This window comes from Hyaloscypha bicolor (assembly GCF_002865645.1).
Source record: "Hyaloscypha bicolor E unplaced genomic scaffold K444scaffold_206, whole genome shotgun sequence".
NCBI classification, from domain to species: Eukaryota; Fungi; Ascomycota; class Leotiomycetes; order Helotiales; family Hyaloscyphaceae; genus Hyaloscypha; species Hyaloscypha bicolor.
Genome location: NW_020194708.1, coordinates 260,793 through 273,397, shown reverse-complemented (window position 1 = coordinate 273,397; position 12,605 = coordinate 260,793). Strand labels below are relative to the sequence as shown.

The 12,605-nt window shown below is 47.5% G+C and overlaps 6 protein-coding genes across 6 annotated transcripts; 3 read left to right on the top strand and 3 right to left on the bottom strand.

Moving 5' to 3' along the window:
• Window positions 1–482: 482 nt before the first annotated feature.
• Window positions 483–2,192, bottom strand: K444DRAFT_671137 (uncharacterized protein; the record flags this gene model as incomplete). Its single annotated transcript, XM_024887721.1, has 3 exons — window positions 483–1,371; window positions 1,510–1,815; window positions 1,876–2,192. 3 exons carry the CDS (start codon window positions 2,190–2,192, stop codon window positions 483–485), a joined length of 1,512 nt encoding a protein of 503 aa, XP_024726057.1.
• A 940-nt stretch (window positions 2,193–3,132) lies between these two features.
• K444DRAFT_671136 (subtilisin-like protein) lies at window positions 3,133–5,729 on the bottom strand (the record flags this gene model as incomplete). Its single annotated transcript, XM_024887720.1, has 4 exons — window positions 3,133–4,040; window positions 4,441–4,866; window positions 5,022–5,456; window positions 5,501–5,729. 4 exons carry the CDS (start codon window positions 5,727–5,729, stop codon window positions 3,271–3,273), a joined length of 1,860 nt encoding a protein of 619 aa, XP_024726056.1. The 3' UTR covers window positions 3,133–3,270.
• A 1,453-nt stretch (window positions 5,730–7,182) lies between these two features.
• On the bottom strand, window positions 7,183–8,973 carry K444DRAFT_623087 (uncharacterized protein). Its single transcript, XM_024882235.1, has one exon. The coding sequence runs from the start codon at window positions 8,888–8,890 to the stop codon at window positions 7,619–7,621; it is 1,272 nt and encodes a 423-aa protein (XP_024726055.1). The 5' UTR covers window positions 8,891–8,973; the 3' UTR covers window positions 7,183–7,618.
• A 280-nt stretch (window positions 8,974–9,253) lies between these two features.
• On the top strand, window positions 9,254–9,962 carry K444DRAFT_549861 (peptidase C15, pyroglutamyl peptidase I-like protein; the record flags this gene model as incomplete). The annotated part of the gene is made up of 2 exons (XM_024876486.1): window positions 9,254–9,310; window positions 9,366–9,962. 2 exons carry the CDS (start codon window positions 9,254–9,256, stop codon window positions 9,960–9,962), a joined length of 654 nt encoding a protein of 217 aa, XP_024726054.1.
• Window positions 9,963–10,518: 556 nt separating this feature from the next.
• K444DRAFT_639027 (uncharacterized protein) lies at window positions 10,519–11,229 on the top strand (the record flags this gene model as incomplete). Its single annotated transcript, XM_024884328.1, has 2 exons — window positions 10,519–11,086; window positions 11,141–11,229. The coding sequence occupies 2 exons, from the start codon at window positions 10,519–10,521 to the stop codon at window positions 11,227–11,229; spliced, it is 657 nt and encodes a 218-aa protein (XP_024726053.1).
• Window positions 11,230–11,473: 244 nt separating this feature from the next.
• On the top strand, window positions 11,474–12,287 carry K444DRAFT_713511 (uncharacterized protein; the record flags this gene model as incomplete). Its single annotated transcript, XM_024888298.1, has 2 exons — window positions 11,474–12,130; window positions 12,187–12,287. Exons 1-2 carry the CDS (start codon window positions 11,737–11,739, stop codon window positions 12,285–12,287), a joined length of 495 nt encoding a protein of 164 aa, XP_024726052.1. The 5' UTR covers window positions 11,474–11,736.
• Between the last annotated feature and the right edge of the window lie 318 nt (window positions 12,288–12,605).

Sequence of the window (12,605 nt, the reverse complement as noted above, 5' to 3'; positions counted from 1 at the left end):
ATTCAACCCATGGTTCCGAACAAAATCAGGGAAGTGATATTTTCTCCAAGAAACCCAATTTGTAAATAATTAAACACTATTGAGAAGACCCAAGGAAGAGGCCTTAAATTGTCAACGAAGTGAACCCAAGGAAATGGCGAGAACATACCCAACGAAGAGAAGAAACTCCACACCGCAGTCATTTTCCAAATAGCGGGCGGGCAATACCTTGAGCACTCAGGTCAGTTAAGTCAATTTACTTACAGGAATGAATTGACTTCAATGTACAAAGGGACTCACCAATCCGCATAAAACTTAACAAATCCTGCCCAGAAAAGCCACTGCCCTATCCAGGGTAGAAACAGGAAGGCAAAAGATCCAGAAATGAGGGTTAGAATATCAGGTTTAAGGCCCATGTTCTCCAAAGCCTCTATCCAATCCATATCACCTGCTCTTGAAACACCATCGGGCTCAACAAGTGTCGTTCCCCCTATCTCCACGAGTCAGTTCTTAGATTCTACTTGCTCGTCTTCTTGCACAAGAGAGGTAGCTTTCCGGCGTCGCTTCAAGGCTAGAGTGACCCTTTTCGTAGCTGAAATGAAAGTCTTGTGTACTCTCTCAAGTTTTGCGAAGAGCCATTTCAAGCTTCTCTTCAAGGCCGAAACTAAAACATTTCCCACCCCCAAAACAAGTAAGACATAAACATAAAATATACCCACACTTGCCATCCATAAAACAGCACCCCCATAAAACAATCTGGCAGCACCTTTATATGACGTCTCGTCAAGAGTCTGAGAACGTATCTTGTACATACCATTGACGGAGCCAAAATACACAGCCTGACCAATATACGCAGCGCCAATTGTTTGGAGTATAATTTCTGTCAGGAAAGCCGAAGCAGCAGCCGAGAAATACATGCCCTTCTCTCTCTCGAAATTCGCCAAGCATGTAGCCAACCAAGCCAGACGAGGCCGAGAAACCCAGAAGATGATCAAGGAAGTGATTGGGACGTTCGAGAATCCCGGTACACGGCGTAGAAGAAGCGCGTTGACAACGTTGGCGATCAGATTTAGGGTCACAATCAGGATGGACATGAAAACCCAGTGTGGCGACCCCAGCTTGCCAAGGAAGCCGAATGTGAATTTTTGCACGATGGTCCGTCGGCCAAGCACCAAGCTTGAACATCCTACTAATATGTTGATCAGAGCAAAGGAGCCGAGCTTCGCAGTAGTGGAAGGACATATCATTTCTGACGATCGGGTTGAGTCCGGGACAACCTGCCAACTCCACGGAACCAAGTACGCACGTAACGGAGGCCAGGACTTCTTAAAGCGTGCAGTGTTGCAAAGTTCCAAGATGAGATTTCGGTAGGAGTTGCTATCGCCAGCTGCTCTGCAAACGTCGGAGCAAGAGTTAGTGATCATTTCAGAACGGAAACATTCAACAGGTCCAGGTAGAAAGGGATGAGACCAGCAATATGCGGCGGCTGAATTGACTTCGGGACAGGCTGAAGTCAAGGAATTAACACACCCCGGAGCATCAACAGTCTTTGGCCAGAGCATCAAAGCCATGTGGGCGTTGAAATCGCTGCTGTACCCATATGGAGGGAGCTTCGAGCTATACACTGTAGGCCCGCCATCGAGATCTATAGTAGACCCCGAGTATTCGCTTTTGAGGTCATTGAAGTCTTTGAGAATGCTGCCGGTCGTCGTGAATATTGTTCCACCACCCCATGCAAGTCCTGGCGTGGGTCCACTCGAAGGCAGAAGTGTACAATGGTATGCCGTGATGCTTGAATGGAGATAGAAGGTCATGCAACCACCACCAGGAGCCTCGCTGCATATAGTCAGCGAAAGTAAACTGAAAAGCCTTCAGCTTGATTTGGTTTGCAGTTACCAGGTCAGTATGTTCGGATCAGGAGATGAGGTATCGAGAGAAGTCCATGGAACAACTTCAGTAGTGGTGTAGAGGATATTAAAGTCGTAATCCCAGCTGTCGGTTGCCAATACAGTTCTCGTACTCGAATATACAGTAACCTCTTTACAACCAGTGAAAACCACTGGGCAAGTTGCGGCACTCGCACAACAAAGATAGAAGCCCTGACTCGTACAGCTGTTACCAGGGGTTCGGGGGTAACCGTCAGCAGTGAATGGGTAGTTGTTGGCATCAGGAACCCAAGTGCTCTGGCACTGAAGAATTTCTAGCCACAGCATAGAGGATCAGCCCTGTTTGGCAAATGTTAACAATGATCTGCCTGCATTTATTTCTCACCATATACATTCGTGGGCCAACTCGTGCCCGGAACAGAAATTTCAAAGAATCCACAAACTTGTGAATCAAATGTACTGATTATACTTGAGCTTAGGATAAAGGTTGCTGTTTTCATTGTCTGCTGTGAGGTTGTGGGTACTGGGCTTGGCGCATTTGTTCGAGGAGCAACCTTGGTACGTGTGAGGGAAGCGAAGCTAACTTGATATCTGGTCGCAGCTGCCTTGGTGTTCCATTTTGGACGGATCAACAAAGCTGATTGAGTCAATATAGCTGGACTAGCAAAAACCAACGCGCCAACTGTCGAGAATACTGAAATTATCAAGTGAAAAGGAAATGGCGAATGTAACATGATGGTTGATAATCAGCAATTTACAGTGTTGTGATAACGAGAGCTTGAAAGGATTTGTTTTGCGGAGTTCATCAGCCCTGCATTTTCCTCCGGGGACTTTCGTTGTTAAGTCGAGAAAAGCAAGAAGCAAGGCTTCCTCGTTGGAGACAGGCGCCCGAGTGGCTTCCGCCACTTCAAGCACAGCCGCACAGCCCACCGAGCACGCCGTTCATATTTTGGTGTCTCCAGTTGTAAAAAATCTCAGAAGTACCTCAATCCTCCGGTTTCTCACTCTCTACGATCACAGTCAATGGCATAGCTGCAATATCCACCTTAGATGCCTACATGTCCAGGCTACAACGCCTCTGCAATCTCTCTTAGCGAGATGCACCTGAATCAGGAGGCCCGCACGGCCGCGAACCACGGTATTCATGGAATACGTAGTCAACGGTGCTTCGTCCAGCGCCTCTCTCGACTCCAATGAATACAAGGTTCCTGGATTGTCTCACATGTATAACCAAGTTACGTATCAGTTAATTCCTGATTTGAAGTGGGTTGAAATGGAAAGATTTCTGAGCGACTTGTGATGCTCTAATTCTAAGCATCGAGAAATCTTCAAACGAATGATAACAAACACCTTTGATCTGGGAAAAGTAGAGATCAACTCCCTAAGACTTACCACTTAATTGGATTTACCCACTGGTCCCGTTCACGAATCTAATCACAGGCCCCAACCAAGTATCATAATCCTCCTGTCTCCCACTCGTCCCGCCCCACCTCAATACTGCAGCAAACCACCTATAATCCCCATTTCCCACCTTCCAACGCACCCCATTACCCCCCTTAACACTCGTATCCGAGTCAAACGGGGCATTATTCTCTGGCCACATCAACCCCGTGTCATTAATCAGCGTCCCAAAATTCGGATGCCTGAACACTGTCGAATTCGGTGCAAAGGCTGAAGGAATATACGGATACTGGATTGACTGGTTAAATCCATAGTGATCAGGCTTTATATTGGTGTTGGCGGGCAGGATGGAGATAGAAAATTCCGTCGTCCATTGAAGTGTTGGGACTGCGCCGCCGAAGCCGTAGGAAACGACGACTTCGAGGAGACCTATGTCGTATGTAATGTTACTTTGATCAGCGTTGTAGCCATATAAGCTGGGCAACTGGACGCCGAAACTTGTGGGTGAGGTGTAGATATAAGGTGTGTTGAACAACGAGTAGGGTGGGCCCACATAAGGGATCGAGAAGGCTGACTGGTCGGAGTCCGTGACGGTGATGAACCCGTCAAAAACGGGAAGGCTAGATGGTCTTACGCCTGAGGGTGGAGAGATAGAGAAAGACACTTTAGTTGATTGCCCGGCTCTAATTTTTACTGTCGGTGTTGGGAAGGTGGCGGTTCCGTAGAGGGGCTGTTGACTTGGCTCGGCATATTGAAGATAGTAGTCTGAGTAGCCTGCACCGATGTGAGAGAGTGTATATGTCTTTGACTTTGTTGATTTGTTTTCGATAGTGATGCTCGCAGCCCCGTAACTTGTTTTGCTGTTGTCAGAAATCTTCAACTGTCCCGGAGATACAAAAGCGCGCGGCATTGAAATCCGTCCAACTCGATAAGCGAGGACGGGCGCAATTTTAACGCTCGCATTTCAAAAATTCTCATAATTCCGCATTATATTCTATTATTATAAAAATTTCGCCAAAGTTAGATCTGCTTCTTTTCTATTACATAAAGCACTTTTGAAGAGTGTCGGGCGTTCCATTGAGATTTGGTGTAATTTTCTGAACGTAGCGATTTTGGTGTTCCTCGCATTTTGGCAGATGGACGGTTTTCAACGCCGCGCGCTTTTGTATTGTACTGTCTGAGTAAATTGCGTTGAAAACATCCACCAATCCAGCTCCTTGTTGATACGTGGCCGAGAGCATGTTGCTATTCCAGATCCACGGAAGAGGTTTGGCATTAATCTGTAATCGAGTAGTGATTTCCGCTATGCTGGCTTTAGGAAACTGAGTCTTGACGAGTGCGTATGAAGCGGCAAGATAAGGCGTTGCCATGGATATTCCAGAGAGAATTGCATATCCACCAAGTGGACCCAGAGGCCAGGTTGAGAGAATATGGCCTTCTGGTGCAGAGACCTGGGGCTTCAAGTTGTAGTCATGCCATGTCGGCCCAAAGCTCGAGTAGTAATCCATCAATCCACCACCTGGCTGTTGGCTACTACTGAAGCTGGAGCTGCTGAACTTTAATTTGTAGTGTGAATATCCACCGCCGGCTCCATAGTTCTCTGAGAAGATTTGCAGTTGTCGTAAACTTGGAAAGCAATGATCGTTTCGCTGATGTTTGTGATCACTTGAAGGGCGTCGTTCCACGATTCCGAATCGCACCCATCGCTAATAAGCAGAACATCTGCACCATTGGAGAAATCGAGAGGATACACACTGGCGTATCGCAGAGTTGCGCCAGATAAATCAACTGCTGGGTACACAACCGGAAAATATGTGTTTGAAATCGCACCAACAGCAAGCGCCGTAGATTCCGTACTTGGCCACTCTTCCGTGTACAGATCATTCTTGGCCCTTCCAATCTCGTTGGCAGCATTTGACTGCGCGACGATGACAGCAATAACGGCGTTTGTTAGAGTTTTGGTGATGGCAGCCAAAGGATCCACCGCTCCACTGAAAGAAGCTGGACCGATTCCAAGTGACATGCTGACAATGTCCACGCCGTCTTCCTGAGCTTTTGACATAGCGGCCACGATTGTATCGCTTCCAGCGCGACCATTACAATCAAAGGCCCTGTACATGTAGATAGATGCTTCAGGGGCAACTCCAGTAATATCAAAGCTGCTAGGAACGCTGTCCATTCCAATGATTCCTGAAAGATCAGTCGAATTCTGAGAAAAGGAGAAAACCACAAACTGGCTACATGAGTGCCATGACCTCCTCCGTAGCAAGATATAAATGTATCAGGCCCTTCGCCAAGCGTTCCATTGTCGTAGACAAAAGAATGGCCTCCAGCAATTTTATGACCTGGTCCAAAGCCTGCCCCAAGATCAGGATGTCGGTAGTCAGCGCCCGTATCGATAATCCCTATCTTGATGCCTTTGCCTTTGATACCACGTCGGTGGAGTTTATCCACACCGCCCATCTCAAGAGCAGATTCGAGTTTCGCTTTGCTGCTGTCAGCCACAGACGGTAGTGATGGCGGATATGAGTGTGAAAGATAGGGTCGACTTTGGAAGATGCTTGTTGAGCGGGGATTCGGACTGCTGATACGCTCGACACTCCAACAACGCCTCCAATACCATGGAGCAGTCGATAGACCTCTCCCTGCGTTTGATTTCCATTCATCTGAATCGACAGGCCCAGGAATATGTCTGAATTATGAAACTCATGTCGGATGAAATAGTCTATTGAGGTTGCACGTTTCTGAAAAGTTGCCACATGATTTCTCGCATCTCGTGGCAAGTCCTTCAATTCTGGTGCAGATTCAAGCTGGATAAGGAACGCATTTTCAAACGTTGACCTTGTCTGGCCAGGAACTACAGCTGATACGACCGTAGCCAATGTGAAAGAAAGCAAGATCAACATGGTTCGCAAAACAGAAATTGTGAACAACAGTAACGATTTCAGGCGACCGAAAAGCACGGACATGATCCGTGGCCTACTAGGTAGTCTTGTGTATAAGCCTGAACTGCCTCAATGGATCGAGGGCGACTCTCTTCTGTGAAGCGTTTGCTCTTATAACTCGCAGCTAAATTCCCTGACTGTAGTCGTTTTGAATGGCCGCTGTCAGTAATCCGATAACCTTCTGCCTTCCCGTCCAAGAGACGAGGAAAGTAAACGATGACACTGCTGCATATACTTGGCATGGAATAGCATCCAGAGCGCACCGTAAAGAGGGTTGACTGAGAGGACCTGAGTGGCGATGTTTGTGGAAATTGTGGAAAGGCCCCAAATAGGACGGCGACTTTGTGCGACGACTATCCATTGTCATTCAATAGCTGAGAGACAATAAGGAAGACCGTTGATGCGTTGTTAGTCGCTGAGATGCATGGGATTCCCAGACAGGAAGGTAGTGATACGAGATGGGGGCAGACTTGTGCAGAAGCGAGATTCACGACGCAAATACTCACAGACGGAGAGCACGATTCAAGGCCTAGCAATATGCATTATTTATTATGCATGGAAATTCCATATGTCCTCATGTGAAGATGCAAGATGGAAGTATAAAGCAGAAGACTTGATGCGCATATGGGTGCTCCCGCTTGGAAACCCTGATGTCAAAACCGAACCCCTGCCGTCTGAGAAACTGGCAATATACGAAGAAGGGATATTATGTACACCTACTTATACGAGTACCCTGGCATCTATCCCTTGATAGTATTTCGGCCGCCGAGTAGCGTTAACTCATACATTGTTCTGTCCACATCGGCGCCGTGGGGGAGGCGCCAGGTGGTTTTTTAAGGTTGTCGGCATTACTATTGCGGCATTACTACAGGGGTATAAGGCGAAACTTCGCCCTTTCGGGACGCTGGATAATGGAAGGAGCTAGATATGATTTACTGGCAATTTGGAGAAGCCTGAGTGGCTGCAGGCTTAAAGTATAAATCAGGCAATCTGACTACAAACTCTCGTGTTGGAAGAACAGTCCTGTCCTTTGCGAAGGTCGAGAAGAATGGCGCATGCATCCAGCTCACGATACATACAAGTCACACCGCATGTGTAACTATGATAAGCATGGGACTTCTGCATTGGTGTTCAACTTGGTAAGTGAAAGTGGTGGGAAAAGTTGGGGGCAGATATCGAGAAATCTCACTGTTGCCACCATCCCACTTCGGAATCGCTGGCAGGGTTCTGTACCATCCCTGCTGGATGTGTGGACCATCGCTTCAGGGACTCCTCCCCAACTTCACCGATTTCAGCCTCTTACTCTCCTTCTTGCAATTCCAGGATTGATGTGCATTGGGTTGCTTAAATGTCTCCGGTTTCTTGACTCTAATCGTAAGACCGTCGCCCCATGACCTGTTCTATCACTCATAGCTTCCTGAATAAATGCACTTGGAACTTGATATTCTCAAGACCGATGGAATACTTGAGTTGCCCCGCTACCCTGAACAACCTGCTCTGGTCTTCAAGCAGCTTTTCCCAAGCCGGCTTGTTATCCATTAAACTTAGAAGCTGCTTCTCCAGTAAGACCATGTCTAGCAGGTAATGCATCGGATATGCCTTCCTCTCTTTGCCTTGATCATCCTTCTCCAGTGTAATTTCTGCAGATGAATCGAGCCCATCTATTATCAAGAGCAAGGAGTCCTTTGGGGTTGCAAGTGTCAATTTGAGGAGGAACGCCGTGAATTTCACAACAGATAAGGCCCAAAGGTCGCTGATTGAGAAGAAGACTGTGATGAGCACCGCTTTTCCACCGACCATACAGTCAAGATCTTCCTGGCTTGCTTCAAGGAGGCTGCACCGTTGCAAGGAAATATTGAGAACGTCAGGGGAGAGGAAGGGCGCGTTGTTTGCTTGAGCGCTCGCACTTGCGTATTTGGAGAGTGTAGGTGGTGTCGTGAGTCCGGACCGTAACGAGTTTATTATGGGTGTCCAATTTGCTGAATTGACGACTTGGAGCTGTAGTACCGGGCGGTGAAACTCCGATCTCGAGAGAGAATTCGTACCGTTTGAGCCTGAGGCTGATTCCGTGGTCAAGATATGTCGTAGGATAGCCCCGAAAGCCATAATTTCAGCAGCTCCGCCTCCAAAGCAAACAGCTTTCAAGGGACGTGGAGTCGGCCCAGGAGATTTGGAAGGCCTTTGAATGTCGCTTTCTGGACCTTGAAACATACTCTGGACCCACAGTTCTTCCCCGAACTCTTCAAACACCCCCAAAAGAACAGCCGCATAACACAGCGCCCGACTCGGACTCCATCTCACGACGTACGCTTCCATCCAGTCCAGACGTCCCAATGCTCGCTCAAAGTCTCTTTCAAAGAGCGCTTCCTTAATTTCCCGCAATGTCGGTTTCAACGCGCTGTAGTCTTGACAAATTGGAAATGCTGTCCGGAATATGTTTAGAAGCAATTGTTGGAGCTCGATTGGGAGGTCATTGTGCTGAAAATTTAGAACTGTGGATGTTGACGGGGTTGGGGCAGGAGGAGGTTGTTTCCGTGCCTTCTTGGTGAAGCCAGGTCCCTTCCATCCTGGACGCTCCTTTGGAGCTGTCGGAACCACAGGGGCTTTTATGATGGAGGTGGAGCTTGAGATGATAGGGTGCTTTCGCTGAGATTTCTCTTGCCGGACGTATTTGCTCATGGTGGAGCTAAGTCAAAAAAACGTTGTATCGCTAATGGCTTTTCTGGCTTCTTGTGACTTCGGCTTCTGTTGTTGGATGCAGGTGTTTTCAATACTTTCTGTTGGTATATTTGGGAGGAGGAGAAAATCTAGGATGTCCACCACCGCGCTAGCCCGTAACAGGCCTAGCAGCGGCCGCTTACAGCCCCTGTGTCAGGCTCCACCTCACTCCCTCTCGATTGATTCCTTCATTGATTAAACACTTTTCCAAGATCATAGATTCAGTCCTAAACCCAAAACTTAAAACAAACTGCTCTCACGTATTTCTTCCAGGCCGTCACGAAGCAATCTTGTGTGAGTCTCCTGACTCTTAATTCTCCGAGAATGACGGAAGAGGACGGGGACGAAAACAAAGTGACAGTTCATGTAACTGGCTTTGGGGTCAGTATCTTGTACTTTTCATCTTACCAAAGGTTGCGAGGTTAATGAACGTAAGGCATTTCAAGACATCAAAATCAACCCATCGTGGGAGATTGTCTCCCACTTGCCCTCTACCCTTAACCACAATTGGCTGAATATCCAAATCATTACGCCACCAGAAGCGCCAAAAGCGTCGTATCACTACTTGTATGACGTCGCTCCAAAGCTTCTCGAGGAACATAAACCAGATGTCGTGGTCCACATCGGCCTTGCAGTTGAGAGAACATATTTCGCAATCGAGAAAGGAGCTGAGAGAGATGGATATAATCAATATCCAGACAACGATCGAAAGGTGTTCAACAAAAGCGAGACTAAGAAAGCGTGGGGAATGAGTCCTCCACATTTAGAATCATCGTTTGATCTTGAAGATGTTTTAGTGAAGTGGCGTGCCCAGGTTGGAAAGGATGTAAACTTGAGGACTTCCGATGATGTTGGGAATTATGTGTGTGGCTTTGTGTACTATACCAGCTTAGAGTACTCTTGGAAGAGGAGGATAGACGCGCCTGTGGTGTTCATGCATGTCCCGCCGTTGCCAGAAAAAGGCGATATTGAGGAAGGAGTAAAGGCTACACTGGGACTCATTCAGGTGCTAGCTGAGAGTTTGCTCAGGTGAAAAAGACGTGTCGGTTTGTGAGAGTTTGAGGGGTGGTTCTCGTATGAATAAGTATTGCTGGCCCACTCTGACTGAGACGTTGACGAGTTGCTCCGACCAATGTCAAGCTCGCTTTTCCTCGAAGACAATAGAAGTGGAGGACGCTCTCCGCACAATTGATTTAAAAGTAGATATGCTCTGCTTGGGTCCGGAGCTTAAACCTCTTGTTTCGAGGGTGAGGCAGAACTGCATCCTCAGATCTTTATTGATCAATCAACGCCGGACAAGGTCGACTAATGGTACGCAAACTCGAACACCCTCACATTTCCACCCAGGTGAATTCACAATTTCTAGTACGCGCCCGTTTCGGCCCGTTCCCTCAAACCCAAGACTCCACTTGACTTTCGCTTCTCTTCCTTTCAACAACAATTTCAAAACTATAACTACTCAACTAAAACGAGCCCCCTGCTCTCATCGGTTATTCTAGCGTAAGTTTCATCAAAGCCCTCTTTCTATTCCGAATATTTCTCTGCTACATCTATCTGACGTTAACTCAGAATCAATGCAGGCTGCCAGCATGGCATTCGAAAAGAACAAGTACCTCGAGGGGTTGCGAGATTCGATGTTGACCGGTATCCACAAGCTCTCGTACAAGGACGGTGCTTTCAAAGAGAAGATTTCCCAGAACACTCCCTTCGTCGAAGCACTTGATATCTTGATCGGCTCAACTTTACCAACCGACGACGAGAAGTGCAAATTGTCCACCCTCCGAAAATACTACGTTGAATCGGAGGAACCAGGACTGAAGGAATCAAGCGGCGAGAACTTTCTGTATTTTCTACAAAGCGGCATGAAGTTCGAGGAGGTCTTTGCCAAAGATGCAAATGCTCGTGGCCAATACGTCCCTCCGCTCCTCGTCGAGACAGTCAAGACAGACGGTACAGTCTGGTACACCGAAAACCTCGATGACGGCGATGATATGGGCACTTGGAAGGCGGAATATTACCTCAGGCCCCAGGCAAGACTGACACAGAGATTCACCCACGCGGCGAAAAACGGCGACACGAAGTACATTGTTGGCCAATTCTCGCTCTCTCCCGACAGCTCTGAGCTTCCAAAGTACACGGCAATGATGACCAACAACGGTTCGAGCTTCTTCTAGCATTTGTCACGAAGAATAACTGACGTGGGATTTGCAGCTTCCACAGTCAAGACCAAGAAGCCGACGCAGAACAATAAGGGCGCTGGAGATGGCTCGAGCAAAGCTATGGGAGGTGGCTTGATGTGAAAAAGTCTCGAAGGAAAGGCACGGGCAATTTCCTTTGGCAACAGATGTGGGTTTAAGAATTTTCGAGTTCCGGCTGGGTAGGGTGCCCCGGGGATTGAGAACAAGTGGATTTTGTATCAGGCACTTGCTGGTAATAGAATCAAGGTAACAACTCTTACTATGCAAAATGCTTCCTTTATATTGAAGTGAATCTGCGGGATCTTGAGACGTTCCCAACCGCATGTTTAAACCAGTCCTTTTAAATCTCAGTCCTTTTAAATCTCAGTCCTTTTAAATCTCAGTCCTTTTAAATCTCAGTCCTTTTAAATCTCAGTCCTTTTAAATCTCAGTCCTAAATTTCAATCCCTCACTCTGGCCAAACGGTTTGTATTTTCAGCCAGAGGGACCCAGCCCAACCCCTTCTACAACTTACAACATTCCATCAAAGCACAACTCTGCTCCTATTTCAAGATAACCATTCGACTTCATCTCAAGGCCGAAGCTTCGTGAATCCCAACACCCCACAAGATGTCAACCCCAACTCACAAACCATCCCCTTACAAAGCCTCCTCCATCTTCTCCTCCCTCCAAAACGCCATCGCAAAAGGCATCCACGACCAGAACTTCAAGAACGGAGCCTTCAGGACCTCGATCCCACACAACACCATCTCCAATACTAAAACTTCTGTCGTGGATGCCTTCAATATCCTGCTCGCTTCTCCTGAGCTGTCAACCGAGGAGAAAGAGACTGTAAAGTACTGCCGCATCCAGTTCATCCACCTCCGCAACTGCTTCCCAGGAGCCACCCAGCCAAAGGCAGGAGAGGCTGGTGCTCTCGAGGAGAAATTGAAGGGGTTGAAGGAGATGTTTGAGGAAGATGCTGCGAGAAGGGAGCCGGAGAACGCAGCGCTGGATTTTGAGGGTAAGTTCTCCTTACGGATGTAGAGATAGCGATACATGAGCTGATTTCTGTTACAGCAACTCCGGCGAAGACAAAGAAGAGGAGCGCGAGTGCGGTGGATGATAACGCTGTCTCTGGCAAGAGATTGCGGAAGACGTTGAGTTCTGTACCTCAGTAGACTGTTGACGAGCTTTGGCAAGTGGAATTTCAGTGCGGTCGGAGCAGAATAATCCTGGTTGGGATTTTGGAAACTGGGAGCTTTCTTCTTATGTGCCGGCGGACAGGGTAAAGCATGCGTGAACATAGAATTTGGGCAGAATAGGGATTCACACACACCAGGAGACTTCGCCCCCTTGAAGTGAACACAAAGATATTGAATCAATCTTGCTCCTCGTTGCTCTACTAGCATTACTGGGAATATGACACTGAAAATATCAAACTTACAGTGCGGAACAGTCCATAAAATTTAAAATAATTCAGAGTACCAATTCTTTAT